General features: G+C 50.5%; 5 protein-coding genes across 5 annotated transcripts; 3 read left to right on the top strand and 2 right to left on the bottom strand.

Moving 5' to 3' along the window:
• Window positions 1-222: 222 nt before the first annotated feature.
• M430DRAFT_122785 (hypothetical protein) lies at window positions 223-2,481 on the top strand. The gene is made up of 7 exons (XM_024861858.1): window positions 223-601; window positions 663-829; window positions 887-992; window positions 1,044-1,123; window positions 1,175-1,279; window positions 1,341-1,684; window positions 1,740-2,481. Exons 1-7 carry the CDS (start codon window positions 429-431, stop codon window positions 2,340-2,342), a joined length of 1,578 nt encoding a protein of 525 aa, XP_024720456.1. The 5' UTR covers window positions 223-428; the 3' UTR covers window positions 2,343-2,481.
• Window positions 2,482-2,786: 305 nt separating this feature from the next.
• M430DRAFT_42918 (hypothetical protein) lies at window positions 2,787-5,275 on the top strand. The gene is made up of 6 exons (XM_024867588.1): window positions 2,787-3,414; window positions 3,471-3,858; window positions 4,009-4,508; window positions 4,593-4,767; window positions 4,835-4,951; window positions 5,042-5,275. Exons 1-6 carry the CDS (start codon window positions 2,893-2,895, stop codon window positions 5,128-5,130), a joined length of 1,791 nt encoding a protein of 596 aa, XP_024720457.1. The 5' UTR covers window positions 2,787-2,892; the 3' UTR covers window positions 5,131-5,275.
• Window positions 5,276-5,622: 347 nt separating this feature from the next.
• On the bottom strand, window positions 5,623-7,972 carry M430DRAFT_59340 (hypothetical protein). The gene is made up of 5 exons (XM_024868793.1): window positions 7,636-7,972; window positions 7,006-7,573; window positions 6,562-6,937; window positions 6,208-6,475; window positions 5,623-6,095 (listed from the first exon to the last, which is right to left on the bottom strand). Exons 1-5 carry the CDS (start codon window positions 7,793-7,795, stop codon window positions 5,875-5,877), a joined length of 1,593 nt encoding a protein of 530 aa, XP_024720458.1. The 5' UTR covers window positions 7,796-7,972; the 3' UTR covers window positions 5,623-5,874.
• Window positions 7,973-9,145: 1,173 nt separating this feature from the next.
• Window positions 9,146-10,979, bottom strand: M430DRAFT_51274 (glycoside hydrolase family 20 protein; the record flags this gene model as incomplete). The annotated part of the gene is made up of 2 exons (XM_024868202.1): window positions 9,146-9,565; window positions 9,615-10,979. 2 exons carry the CDS (start codon window positions 10,977-10,979, stop codon window positions 9,146-9,148), a joined length of 1,785 nt encoding a protein of 594 aa, XP_024720459.1.
• Window positions 10,980-12,221: 1,242 nt separating this feature from the next.
• On the top strand, window positions 12,222-13,854 carry M430DRAFT_28670 (hypothetical protein; the record flags this gene model as incomplete). Its single annotated transcript, XM_024865810.1, has 2 exons — window positions 12,222-12,598; window positions 12,687-13,854. 2 exons carry the CDS (start codon window positions 12,222-12,224, stop codon window positions 13,852-13,854), a joined length of 1,545 nt encoding a protein of 514 aa, XP_024720460.1.
• Window positions 13,855-14,160: the final 306 nt, after the last annotated feature.

Genomic DNA, 14,160 nt, shown 5'->3' on the forward strand with positions numbered 1-14,160 from the left:
TTAATACAATCTGTGCTTTAATGCGGTTTCTGAATTTCTATCATGCTAGGTGATGATACCTGTTGCTGTTGCTTGAGAGGATCTATATGAAGACCCATGATTACTCGACGCACCCCTCCCCCTTTATTACGCGACAAACACGTGCTCATTGGTGCAGCAACGGCGTGATCACAGCGACAATCCGGCGCGGAGAATTTCCCGCAGAAACCCCACACGGAGTCCAGACTCCCCACCATGTCCCGCCCCCACCAACGCAAAGCTGCAAGAGAACGGCATTAACGTCGGCAACTGCTTTCTTATTACTAGAAGCGATGGCCCCGCGATGAGAAGGCTGTACCTGTTCCAAACCTCGTCGCGATCGCAGCAACAGAAATTGGGAACCCTGTCGTGAACCGTGTGGAGGCCGTCCCGCATCTTCCAACAACAGAATGGCAAACGTTGTCCGCGTACAGCTGCCTTCATATGGCACGGTAGTAGGAACCTCAAAAGGCGAGGTGGAGCATTTTCTGGGCATTCCATATGCTTCAGTAACAGAGAGATGGACCAAACCAGGAAAAGCAGGCCCGTTTCCGGGAGGAGAACACGATGGAACCCACTACGGGTGAGTTCTTGCGGACATGCATTTGGGACATGGAATACAGGCTAATCATATCGTGTACCAGCCCGATCTGCCCTCAGCCGAAGACGCCGATGTCAATGACACAAGTAGCGGTGCCTAGCCATCCACCAGACCCAGACCTCCCCGAGGACGAGTTTGCCTGCCTCAATCTGAATATTATACGGCCAAGCAATACCCAGGGCGAGCTTCCTGTCATGGTTTGGATACATGGTGCGTAGGATGCTTGGAGTACCGTGGAAGGTGCGGCTGATTGAATACGTTCCACAGGGGGGGCCTATACTGTCGGGAAGAACAGCGAGCTGGTCTATGAAGGGACTGAGTTTGTGTCCCGGTCCAAGAAGATCAATCAACCGGTGATCTATATTGCGATAAAGTAAGGAGCTTTTGGGTCATAACTAAGAGTACACTGAGCTAAGATTTTTAGTTATCGATTAGGATTCTTTGGCTTCCTTGCCTCACAAGAGCTGCTTGAGGATGCGAACAACGAAAGCGCAGGGAACTATGGTAATAGACATTCTTGCAGTACATTACGGGAATCTCGTTAACATTGGACAGGCTTGTGGGATCAGGCCGCAGCATTGGAATTTATCCGAGAAACCGTTGGAGCTTTTGGTGGTGACCCCGATAGAATTACGCTTTTCGGCGAAAGTGCAGGCTCTGGTAATATATTAAACCCCGCGCTGTATATTGTGATATAGCTCGTTATGCTAATTCTTAAAAGCTTCGGTACACAACCATCTACTTCACGGGAAGGCACTCTTCGACAGAGCGATATGTCAATCTGGTGTTGCCAATACAATGGGGCCTCTCCCCTTGAATTCTCACCTCCATCAAGGGGCCTATGATGCTCTCAAAAAACAACTGAAAGTGAAGGATCTTAAAGAACTCCGATCTGTCCCTCCTGCAGAACTAGTCGATGCAGCGAAGGAGCTATATCCAGGACTTCCAGTCTCATTATCGTTGGATGACTCAGATTTGGCTGGTGGTTTTTATCCTTCAAAAACGAAATTCAATTCAGTCCCGAAGTTCTGTAAAGCATTAATGATTGGATATTGTACCAATGAGGTATGTCTGCCGCAATAGGCCGTATCCTGGTATAGAAATTGACATTCTTCAACAGGGAATCATCATGGCCCAAGCGCTAGCAACACTAGGGAGCGAGAGGCTAGGAAAATACCTCAAGACATCTGGAATAAGCGCGGAGACCCTGAAATCTTACGGTCTTGATGATGTTGAATCCAAAGACTTCAATAGCCTTATCCCCGCTCTGATTGAATTTCAAACCGACTCGGGATTCAAAGGACCCGCAGAATCGGTCAAAGCCAACGCCTCTCCAGATTCGCTCTTTTCTTACCGATTGGAAAGAGAGAATAAATGGTCGTCGAGCCCATTTAGCGGTGAAGCACATCATACCATCGATCTATTGTACCTGGCCGGAATACCTCTCCACTATGAGACTGAAGATCCGGTGACGGACAAACAGATTTCCGAGAAGATGATTGATGCATGGGTAACCTTTGGCAATGGTGGCCAACCATGGTCTCCCTACTCTAACGACCAGGCGGAGCTCATTATTGGCCGTGATGGCTCGTTCACTACCGTCACGGAAAGTGTCAAGTCTCACAAGGCCAGCTTGAACAACATGAAGAAAGAAATCGAGAGGAATCCAGAAGCTATGGTGAGCCTGAATGCAGCTCTATGCAATGGGGCAATCAAGTTCTAAATCTATATGATCCATCTACTCGCTGTTATTAAAGCCAGCCATTTGGTCTTGACGCTCACTGTTAAGTTGATGAAGATCTCTCCTGGACAGCTCCGAACAGGCAGGCGAGATTGAATACAATCAGATGAAATATATCCTCAATCAAACTTTGTCTCTATTATATAAATTTGCAACGTTGTGATCATACATCTCAAAGGCCAAGCTTCAGCAGTAGCAGTATATGAAATACATATCCTGTGCTAAACTTTGTAGGCTTTGAGGTGGCCATCGGCCGTCATATAAGGTGCTCGGCAAAATTAAGGGGTTGATAGGTGCACTCCCGCGTCGCTGAGCCGGTCTAAGCGCACTCCGAACCCCGCGCAGGAACATCTCTCCGTTCCTGGGAATTCCTCCCGCTCTTTAATAGCGTTGATCATGTCCTGCATGGTTTGTATTTACATATATCCCACTTCCTGTTCTTTCTTTTGGCTTCTGACCGCATTTTGTTTCTGCTCTTTTTCTCTTTTCTGCATTTTCTGCTATCCGTTTCTCATCTCATCACGCGCCGTCCATGGCCCAGGTCCAGGAAGTAGACGTTCTGATCTGCGGGAGCGGTTCCGCGGGGCTCTGCGCTGCGACATGGCTCGCCCGCTGCGGTGTCCGCTGCCGAGTATTGGAAGCTCGCGGGGGGCCTCTCGAAGTCGGGCAGGCGGACGGGGTGCAGTGCCGCACGGTCGAGATCATGGAGAGCTTCGGGATCGTGGACGGGCTGCTGCGGGAGGCGTACCACGTCCTGGAGACGGTGTTCTGGTCGGCGGCGGGCGCTGATGGGAAGCTGGTGCGGACGCGGCGCACAGCGGACACGGCGCCGGGCTTGTCGCATCAGCCGCATGTCATCCTGAACCAGGCGCGTATGCACAGCTTCCTGGTTGATGCGATGCGGCGGTTCAATGGGCAGGAGATCGACTATGGATATCGCGTCAAGAGCGTCAGCGTGGACAAGAGCCTGGTGGATGACCCGGCGGCGCATCCTGTGACGGTGGTTGCGGAGCACGAGGGGAGGGAAGAGGTCTTCAAAGCTAAATATGCGCTGGTGAGAAGAAACTCTCCGCAACATCCATATGGGGCTCTGAATCTGAAAGTGCGAAGGGCTGTGACGGCGCGCATAGCACGGTGCGCAAATCCCTGGGCTTCAAGATGGTCGGGGACAGCACCGATTCCATCTGGGGCGTGATGGATATCTACCCACGCACCGATTTTCCGGATATCAGGAAGAAGGCAGCGCTGCAGTCGAAATCGGGCAGTCTCCTGATCATCCCGCGCGAAGGGGGCTCGCTCGTTCGTTTGTATATTGAGTTGCCGCATGAGAGTAAAGACGTCAAGCTCGAGGATTTGCACGCTGCTGCTCAGCGCATCTTCTTCCCCTACAAGCTAGAGATCGCAGATACCTTTTGGTGGTCGGCATATTCAATAGGCCAGCGTCTTGCGGATCACTTTTCTGAAAGTAACCGTGTCTTTCTTACCGGAGATGCGTGTCGTAAGGAACCCTCTCGTATTTTTGATTCTAGGGCTGGACAGTGTTTTGTCTCTGGAATAGAATACTCGGCTCCGCTCCTGATTGTATCCTTGAGCGGTGCTGAGGACCTCTTTCGTTCAATGTCCAGCAACTAACTTCGAAATATCACAGACACACACTCCCCCAAAGCTGGCCAAGGGATGAACACCAGCCTCCAAGATGGCTACAACATCGGCTGGAAACTGGCCATGGTCCTCAAAAACCAAGCCAGCCCCTCCCTCCTGAAAACTTACAACCTCGAGCGAGAAAAAGTCGCCGCCGATCTCATTTCCTTCGACCGCGACTTCGCCAAGCTCTTCTCCTCCTCCAAAGCCGGCAGCGAGCTCAACGCCGTCTCGCAAGCTTTCAGCGAGGCGTTTATCAAATCCGCCCAGTACATGGCCGGGCTCACGGCACGCTACGCCGAATCGCCCATCACGAATTACAAGGGCGCTCAGGACGCGGCGGTGGCGATTGAGGTCGGGAAACGCTTCCCTACGGCCCAGGTCGTGCGTTTTGCAGACGCGAAAGCTATCCAGCTCGTCACTGCTCTCCCTGCCGATGGCCGCTGGCGCATCGTTGCCTTTCTAGGTGATATCCGGGAGCCTGCCGCTGCGGATAGGATGAAGAAGGTAAGATCCTTTCCCTCCCTCCTCCCTGCTCTCCAAGATATACCTAGCCATTTCATTTCCATAACATAACATAACATCCTCCAGCTCGGCGACTTTCTCTCCTCAGAATCCGGCCCTATACGCAAACACACCTCTGCCTCCGCAGACATAGATTCTTTTATCGAAACATTAATCGTTCTGCACGGCCCCCGGATCTCTATCGAACAGGAGCAAATCCCCGATTATTTCTGGCCCGTGACTGGAAAATGGCGCATGCGAGGTTCTTCCCCCTCCCTCCATCCCTCCCTCCCCAGCTTCATCCTCACTAATCACCCCCCAAAAAATAGATCTCCATAAAATCTTCTTCGACGACCAGAGTTATAATTCCGGGCACGGACACGCGTATCAAACGTATGGCGTGGATCCGAAGCGGGGATGTCTCGCCATCGTGAGACCTGATCAATGTATGTGATTTTGTTTTCTTCTGTTTTCTTTTTCAGGATGGGGAAGTAAAGGATAAATAAGTGGGCTAATGCGAAACTGCAAAATAATAGACGTTTCGATGGTGACGGATGTTGAGGATTGGGAGGGCGTGCAGGGGTTTTTTGATGGCTGCGCAACAAAAGCGGCTGCTGTAATATGAGATGGATGGATGGATGTATGGCCTTTGATAGGTACCTAGGGAAGCGTGGAAGGATTGTAGGGTTCAAAATCTTGGTCTTCACATATCCCAGAATACCTACCTCTACCTACTCTTATCATTCCAAGGACCAAAAATGCTTTCTACCTACCTAGCCCTCCCGACACAAACCTCAAAGAGCATGTGAAGAACTGAATAAAGAGGGAGAAGCGAGCCGGCTTCCTTAACCAACTTCAATATTTAAGTTTTGCAAGAGGATAAGATAAGGTAAGGTACCTAGATAGGAGGCGAATACCTTAGGGAGCGGATACGGTAGATAGGTACCTGGGTAAGTGGTGAGAGTTCAATTTACAGTCAGTCAGTCAGTCAGTCGGTTCTTGACTCCTTACTCCTCGACGGCTTTACTCTCTCGAGACGTAGGTAGGTAGGTAGGTAAGGTATGTTATGAACACTTTTTAAAGGAAATAGGAATTTTCAAGGAATTACAATCTCAATCCCGACTATGGGTTTCATACCATATCATACCTACGGTAGGTAAAGAGCAAGCTGTTAAGTAACTAGCTAGATTCATATCCATATTCCGGATTTACATCTTTTCAAGATCATATCGCCATCATTTCATTCCAATCATCCATCACAAAAGAAAAAAGAAAAAAAAAAAGAAAATTTCAAACTCCTCCACACACACACACATCAGCGATTCCCGTACTCGAAACCGTGAGTCAGAGAAATTGGGAAGAAAGTAGTTTAGGCTTTCTCGCCGTCGTCCTCGCTCTTCCAGAGGCCGATTCGGACGCCCTGGCCCGGCTGCAAGACGATCTCGGCTTTCAGACATGGGTCCCCGGCGTCTACCTTGTCCATGTGGTTCTCGATCCTGTCGAATTGTTGGAGGAGACGCACGAGCGTGTAGGCCATTTCGGTGAGGGCGAATTGTTGACCGACGCAGATGCGGGGCCCGCCGTTGAATGCTGTTTTGGTTGTTAGTCTTGACTGGGGGTGTATAGATGAGAGGATTTGATCATGGGGGTGGGATAAGGGGGAGGGGTCAATCTTCTAGTGGAGAAGAGAAGTTGCACATACGAATATATTGCCATGGTTTTGGCTGCCAGTGGAACCATCTGTCCGGAGAGAATTTATCCGGGTGTGGGAAGTTGGGGGAGACGGGAGGATAGAGATCAGGGCGTCTCTGCATGACAAGTGCGCTGTAGGCAATAGGAGTGTCTTTTGGAACGCCAACAGGAGAGAGCCCATCGGGGCCGCCACCGTGGGGGAGCGTAGTGTCCTTGAGAGACATGCGGATGTTAAAGGGTACGCTGGGATAGAGGCGGAGTGTTTCGTTCATTGTGTTCTATTGGCCAATGTTAACTTCACTGTACCAGGAAGACAAAACAAGAGGTTTGGGAGACAAGGAGGAAAAGAAAATGAGGTATGTACCTGCAGATATTTCATACTCTTCAAGTCCTCGTAAGTCGGTGCTCTCTCCAATCCTACACGCGCAACTATCTCCTGTCTTAGCTTGTGGAAGACTTCCGGGGCACGTGCCAGTTCATAGAAAGTCCATGAGAGCGTGGCGGCGGTCGTATCTCTCCCTGCCAGGAGCACTGCCACAAGTTGATCTCTCAGAACCTTGCGGTCACGAGTATAAGATGCGAGAGCGTGGAGGAACGTGTACCCTTCCTCTGACTTGGTCTTAGTGGAGAGTTCTGCCGGGGACAAGCGGAGAGTGTCTTCGATGTAGGGGTTTACGAAGTCGTTGATTACGTGAAGAGAAGCAAAGAAGGTTTTGCGAGGGACAATGGGGTTAAATGGCCTATATTCCCACGATACATTAGCATGGTACCATAATATAGCGATAGCGCATGATGAAGGGGGTAATACCCAGTACGAGCAATAATGTTCTGCACTCTCTGAGCCTCCGCAAATGCCTCCGCAAACTCTTGTTCCGGCACCTCCAAACTGCCAACACTCCTCCCCAGCAGAAAATGCGTCGCCGCATCCAACGTGTACCGGAAAAACAAGTCGCTAATATCAAGTTCCTTCCCTTGCTTACCATCCCACGTCCTTCCGTTCTTCTTGATCTGCTGTATCAAAATCTGCACATGCTCCTCGAAAATACCCAGGTCGCTGACTCGGTCCTTGATAAACTGCGGGCGGATCAGCTGTCTGCTATCATGCCAGAGCTCCTGGTCTGTGGTGAAGATCGAATCGCCGAGAAAATCCTTCCACTCGTCATGGAATTGCTTCCCCTTGCCGTAATCGCTGAATTGGGTCGCGAGGACGGCCTTGATGTTTTCCGGGTCGGCCGTGAAGATCACACGGCGCCCACCAGGGGCGGCTTCCACGGTCCAGTTTGGAGAGGAGCTGAAGGCGGAGAAATAGCCGCGCCAGCCGCTCAAGTTGTGGTGCGCCATAGTATCGCGGACAGAGGTTACCACCAGATCGGCATCTATCAGATACCATGTCAGCGGGGTTGAGAGACAGAAACGAGGGAGAGAGGCGTATACGAACCGAAGGGGAGCCATGTCCAGACCCTCCGAGCATGTTTGCCCAGAGAACGGATCTTACGTTCGGTGCTGAGCCATTGTATGCCTTTCAACAGGAGCAAGACGACAACGACAGTAGCGGCGATGCTCTTGCGAGACGTCTGTTCAAGCAGCTCTTCAATCATGGTAACGATACCCAAGGTCTGTGTCTAGCACTATTCGTCTGATATAAATGACTCTGCAAAAGGTTCAGGGTTGGCGAGAGGAAATCCAGAACGCAGAAGCCTTCACGGGCCCAAGCATAGTGGTGGTTGGGTGTATTTGTAGACTTTCAAAGCTGGAGTGACGGGGTCGGTGGAAAGTTGAACCTTGTCGCAACTTGCAAGCGCCGATGGTGGCAGTGTGGGGTAAATCGGGAGGGCAGGGGGCGGCGTCTGGGACCTCCGTAATAATTATAGCTGTAACGTGTAATTATTATGATATGATCAATGGTCCATTTTATCACAGAATACACCTCTAACCTTAGATAGATTTGCTGGAAACCACCTGGAAGTCCGCGCAGAAAGCAGCGCATCAAATCAAGTCTTATCAATGCCTAAGGTGCCCCTTTCAGCCTTCCGAGATCTACTCCACATATCTTATCTAATAATATATCTTGCCAAACTGGGTCGAATTTATGAGTGCTAAAGGTCTTTCAACTTCTCTCTTTTTCTGCTGAGACTGAACGTTAGTCACGGCCAACTCTGTGAAGGATTGGTAGTTCCGTAGAAAGGGGCTGACTTGAAGGCGTTCCTGTCCTGAATCTGGTATACTGCTAGACGCGGTTAGATATCACGTGCGGGATATAATTACAGTAAATAGTTCACCAAAATGCTGTAGATCATGCGTATTATTTACCAGCCACATATTTAAGGTTATCAAACGGCTAGCTCGGAATGACGACAAGGGCTACAGCAATAAGATGCCGAGCTATCACATGTCTCCCGTGTATCAAAACAGAACAGAAGGCGGGGAGGAAGGAGAGGAATCAGGGAAACGAGGGGGCCAAAAGGTAGGGGAAGATGTTGGGGTTTTAGTGCCTGACCGCCAATTCATCAAGAGAATAAGGGGGAAGGGGGGCTGAGAAGCTCAATTTCCATCGACTTGATTGGAACATATATCTTCATCAGCAGAGGCTGCAGAGCTTGTCAACGCCGAGGCGCTGAGAGGTCAGACAAAGTGTCTCAATCTTGTCCTATCGGTATTCGGCTGCATGCAGTAGAGTCGGGGACCGGGAATATACATGTGATCCCGAGCCCGCGGATCTCGAAGCCAGCCTCGATGCGATGATCAGGCGAGGAGACGATGAGACGATCAGCTACATATGGTGATGCTCACAGTAGCTAGCTAAACCTGGGGAAACAGACCACGATGCGTGCCGGGACAGCATATGGCCAATGACATATAAGCTTTTTACAGGTCCCTGGGAAGATACCCCACACGGCTGATGCTGGACTCTCTGTCTACTGCTCTCCTCGAAAACCCAAGCCATGCCCCTATACAGAACACTCTGTTGCATTGTGTTGGGTGCAGAAGACCATCTGCACTGGTCCGGCACGAACCTCCCTATTCACCATGCGCTCCCGCATCTCCGCCAGTCTGGGGGCGGCTGTAAGCTGGCTCCTGTTTTGTCCCCTAGCATCCTGTCGTCCTGACCATAGAACTTCGCCTGCAGCACTCGCTCTGGGCCAAACCACACCATCAAAGTTGACCGGGTCGGTCTGCTCAGACCAGATATGGACCTCACCTCCCAGTACTAGATGGTGCTGAGCTACAGGCACGCCGCCAAGGGGGTCATATGAGTAGATCAAACGCCAATTCTTCGTTGGTGAGCAGTAATCCAAGAAAGGGTAGTTCTCCTGAAACGAGGCTCCGTTACCAAAGTTAAGCCACTCGCCTTTGCCGCAATCCAAATACTATAACCGCCGTCAGCAGGTGAAAGACAATAAAGGACTCTCGTCTTACCCAGAAATTGTAGTTGCCAGCCAGCGCCTTGTGTCCAGCAGCTGTGACCGAGGCGACCGAGGCATCACTAAGCCAGGTCTGAACAATAACATCCTCCCCGAGAGTGAGATTCCAATCCAGGAGCATCTCTTCCCAGACGATAGGTGCGAGCCCAGCTGCACGGATCTGAGCGTGGTTACGATCAACCAATTTTTGAATCAAGTGACCTATGACTGTCTTGTCATTGGATCTGACTGTGGGGTCCAGTAGATAGGCCTGGGCGTTCACCTCATCTCCTCCCGTGTGGAAGTATGAGGAGTAAGGTGCAATCCTTGGCAGGACGTCGCCGAATAGGGTCTCCATGAAGGGCGCGGTTGCACTATTATTAAGCTGCAATGTCCCGCAAGGAGGTTCGGCACAATAAGTTCTCCAAGGATGCGCGTCGAATGCTGCGATGAGCTCTGGATAGCCAAGACCAATAGCAGTTGTGTGTCCAGGCATGTCGAATTCAATGATGACTTCAACACCACGTTGAACTGCGTAAGTCTGGATTTCTTCAATATCTGCTGGACTGTAAGAGAGCCCGATTTGATACGCCCCCTTTTGTGCCAGTAAAGGTAGGGCAGGGATATCCATCGGCCAAGACTGGGAATCGGTCATGTGCAAGTGAAGACGATTAAACTTATTCCAAGAGAGCGCATCGATGGTTCTCAGAATATCTGCTTTCGGATACCAATTTCTTGACACATCCATGTTCAATCCTCGATGTTGGAATTTTGGGCCATCGATGATCGAAACGGGGGCCATGTTGGTATAGATACCGCGATTGGTGGAATGCTGATAGAACAGCTGAACGAAGGTTTGCAGGCCATGGAGCACTCCATATGACGAGACTGCGGAGATCTCTGCTATCCCCTGTTCGGAAATGGATAAGTTGTAAGACTCATCGACCTCACCAGCTAAGGGTTTGAAAGTGGTATCGGTGCCGGTCTGGGTAATATTGAGACAGCTGATGAAATTGCGAACTCCATTTGCCAGTGGCTCGAATTTTGCAAGTTCGTTGCGTGCTACCAATTTCCAAGGAACCAGACTTTGCGTGAATATAGTCTGGAGGGCCCGGGATACTGCTGATTGCACTACTGAGGAACTGGTGAAGGCGCCGTGCCCGGGTGCTTGGGAGTTCTGTGAACCCAACACCTTCTGCTCGGTTTGGCTATTAGAGGCATCAAGAAAGGAATTCCACCATACACTTTCACCATTATAAGTGACTCTAACATCTCGTTCTATCCACAAAACCGAGTTCCCACTCGTGAATGATTGAGGCGCCGGCCACACAGCACGAACTTCAGAACACAGAGCAAACACTAGGTAGATCGGAGACCACATAATAAATTCAGTATCGGATTCAGAGAAGATAGAAAGATAGGGCGCGCGAGTGGGAGGCAATTCAGAAAAGGAAGAGAGTCGCTAGGGCATTTATTCACAACGAATAACTCTCGGCCGAAATCACCGTCATGCGGCAGGGTAACCCACTAGAGTCGCCTTGTTGGTCCAAATATAGGTGCGGTAGTTCGTGGATCGGATTCAAGGTCCCAATCCAACCCGTGGCTGGCCGAGGAAGGGACTATCAAGGATGTCTCTGAGGAGAAATTGAAATCCAAAATCTGCGTCATACGTCTCGTTGTGGTGAAGGCGGAGGGTGATATGCAGCTAGCGATGCCCAGAATACTATTGTGCTCTGTACTTCGACAGAAATCGTCCCTCGAACAATTGAATTGTGTTGCCAATCTGATCCGAGTTTACAACATCTCGGACGGAACCGACTAGAATAAAGGTCTTTGAAACAAGAAGTATGACATTGAAGAAGTTGATAGAGAAAGATGTCGGTGAAAGGGGTTTCCGAAAAGCCTCAGCCCCCCGAGGCAGGACACCTGGGATCGAAGATGAGGTCACGGAGCGTATACTTGGATCCAAATTCTAGAAGGTTCCCTAGCTAGGAATTATGTTGCAAACCTAATAGTTGGACGATGAGGAAGAAGGCTGGACTTGGAACTTGGAAGCCTCACGGAGTATGAGGTATGGCCGGGCAAGGCTGGAGACGGGCCGGAATTGTGAGGCATCAGGGTTTACTCACGTGCTGATATACCTTCTATTCTTCTCGTTCTGTTTCCGTTCATGTCAATGCGGTTTTGGGGGATGGTCTCCCCATGTTTCTTCCGAGCACCCACAATTGTGATGATTTGAACAGAAGAGCGGCTCATGTTCCCGTCAACAATCATCTTCTTCTCGTAGACTCGATATCGTTCCTGCAAAGGATGACTAAGATAGTACTTAAGTAAAGTAGGCTAAGCAGATGCGTCATAGCCCCATCACGTGATCGTACCATCGTGAATTGATTTCACCTCGTTGAAGCCTTACTACGCTCCAACAGACAGACATCGACATCGCGACTCCTTATCCACCACCGAACTCGACTTGACCGACGATCGCACACAGCAGTCCTCACTCCCACTGCCTGATCTTTTTTGTCATTGGGAGAGTTACTCTGCCCTCTCGTCAGATCTTCGCGTGGCCTCCGAGCGACGTCCTTTTGCCTCCTCCTAAAATAGACCTCGCCAGACCTCCAAGATGTCTGTCGAAGTCGCCCTTGATACGCCTCTGGCTCATGCGCTCAATGCCGCGATCCAGCCTAAGCTTGTGGAGGTTGGTTGGAGTACTGGTGGCGACGACGATTCTGCTCTCAGCGAATACATTATCCTCATGCTGGTGAATGGCAAGACACAGGAGCAAATTGCTGCAGAGTTATCCGGCGATCTTCTCAACCTTGGACCCGACGACCCCGGAGCGAGAGATTTCTCCCACTGGCTGTTCCAACAAGTCGAGCTGCTGAATTCACAACAAAATGGTGGGGATGGATCCGTTGGAGACTCGGGAATGGGACAGGACCAGATAACGAATGGAACACAAGATGCTGAAATGGGAGACGCCTCCGGAGATACCAATGTGTACGTAATTTTATCTGTGGATCTTACACCAAATCCACCAGATCGCACCCTTCCCCTTAAACCGTCCAAGTGTACTAACGTTCCATAGACCTACGGGCCCAAAGTCAATGCGCAATGGTGCTGGCAATCGCCCTAGGGATCCTAGGGATAGGCGAATGCTCGGTCACCTTGCGAAGGCGATGGACAGATCCAACGACTCGGTCCTTCACCGCGTGCGACCACAGGTGGGGAATGAGAGAATCAACATGCCCCGAGCACCCCCGACCGGGCCGCGACAACAAGCATCTGGTAGAGGTGGACCCCGAATGATGAATGGACGAGGCGGCATGGCTGGCGCACCGGCACGACCAGGATCAGCGGCTGCGAACATTATGGGCATGACTCCTCAACAGCAATACGAAATGTTCGCCATGCTTGAGCAGCAGTCACGTATGATGGCGCAAATCCTGACTCCCCAACAACAGCAACAAATACTAGGCGGTGGACCCATGCAGAACCTAGGAATGATGAATGGCTTTTCTCAGCAGCAGCAACAAGGCAAATCACTGTTCGACCGTGTTCAGGCACCTCGACAGCATAATGGCTTTCGGAATGGTTCAAACAAACCCCAACTTGGACAACATCAACAAGCCACTAATGAAAACTCCTCGTCATCGATGGATGTTCAGATGTCTCAGGACAAGTCTGACAAATCCGAGTCATCTACGGACAAAACCTGCAAATATAACCTCTCCTGTACGAAAAAAGACTGTCCATTTGCGCACCAATCTCCAGCAGCTCCTCCTGGAGCCGCTATCGATCCCACCGATGTATGCTCTTTTGGGGCGGCTTGCAAGAACTATAAGTGTGCTGGCCGACACCCGTCACCCGCCTTAAAGCTCGCACATCAAACCGAACAGGACTGCAAATTCTTTCCGAACTGTGCAAACGGCGCAAATTGCCCATTCAGGCATCCTACGATGCCAATCTGCTATAACGGCGCCGATTGTACGACTCCCAATTGTAAATTTACGCACATTAAAACCCTGTGCAAGTACAACCCGTGCTTGATCCCGACATGTACATTCAAGCATGTTGAGGGTCAGAAGAGAGGAAAGTTTGAAGATAAGGTCTGGGTAGCAGACAATAAGAAGGAGCATGTTAGTGAGAGAAAGTTCGTTGCCGACGAAGGGAAGGAGGAGCTCATTATACCCGGTTCGGGCGAGGCAGAGGGGTTGAATCCAGCACCAAATGCTGCCGCGGAGTTGGTCACATAGGGAGATGAATTTTGTATGGAATAGCACTTCGATGCGGATAGGGACAAAAGATGTACTACAGTTTCATTGGCGGAACCGGGTGTTGGTCGGCGTTTTGGGGGAATGCTCTTGATATCTCTGTCTGGTCAAGCTGGGGCGATGCATTATTCGGTAGAATGGACTCTGTCTACATGGCATCTCGAGCAAAGACTCGAGATAGCCTTCCTGCTTACTTTCTTTTGAGTACTTGTGAATTATGAATCTCGTGAACCCGAATGCGTACCCTCAGCTCGTATGCACTTGTTGCCCAATGGAATCCCGTCTGCC

Source organism: Amorphotheca resinae, assembly GCF_003019875.1.
Source record: "Amorphotheca resinae ATCC 22711 unplaced genomic scaffold M430scaffold_7, whole genome shotgun sequence".
Classification (NCBI taxonomy): domain Eukaryota; kingdom Fungi; phylum Ascomycota; class Leotiomycetes; order Helotiales; family Amorphothecaceae; genus Amorphotheca; species Amorphotheca resinae.

Excerpts from the sequence above, each read along its gene's own strand:
- M430DRAFT_42918 (XM_024867588.1), top strand. The coding sequence starts at position 2,893 with ATGGCCCAGGTCCAGGAAGTAGACGTTCTGATCTGCGGGAGCGGTTCC. Across the intron at positions 4,768-4,834 it reads TGGAAAATGGCGCATGCGAG|ATCTCCATAAAATCTTCTTC; the intron begins GTTCTTCCCCCT and ends CCCAAAAAATAG. Across the intron at positions 4,952-5,041 it reads CATCGTGAGACCTGATCAAT|ACGTTTCGATGGTGACGGAT; the intron begins GTATGTGATTTT and ends GCAAAATAATAG.
- M430DRAFT_122785 (XM_024861858.1), top strand. The coding sequence starts at position 429 with ATGGCAAACGTTGTCCGCGTACAGCTGCCTTCATATGGCACGGTAGTA. Across the intron at positions 1,124-1,174 it reads CGAAAGCGCAGGGAACTATG|GCTTGTGGGATCAGGCCGCA; the intron begins GTAATAGACATT and ends AACATTGGACAG. Across the intron at positions 1,685-1,739 it reads TTGGATATTGTACCAATGAG|GGAATCATCATGGCCCAAGC; the intron begins GTATGTCTGCCG and ends ATTCTTCAACAG.
- M430DRAFT_59340 (XM_024868793.1), bottom strand. The coding sequence starts at position 7,795 with ATGATTGAAGAGCTGCTTGAACAGACGTCTCGCAAGAGCATCGCCGCT. Across the intron at positions 6,938-7,005 it reads AACATTATTGCTCGTACTGG|GCCATTTAACCCCATTGTCC; the intron begins GTATTACCCCCT and ends GTGGGAATATAG. Across the intron at positions 6,096-6,207 it reads AAAACCATGGCAATATATTC|CATTCAACGGCGGGCCCCGC; the intron begins GTATGTGCAACT and ends CAACCAAAACAG.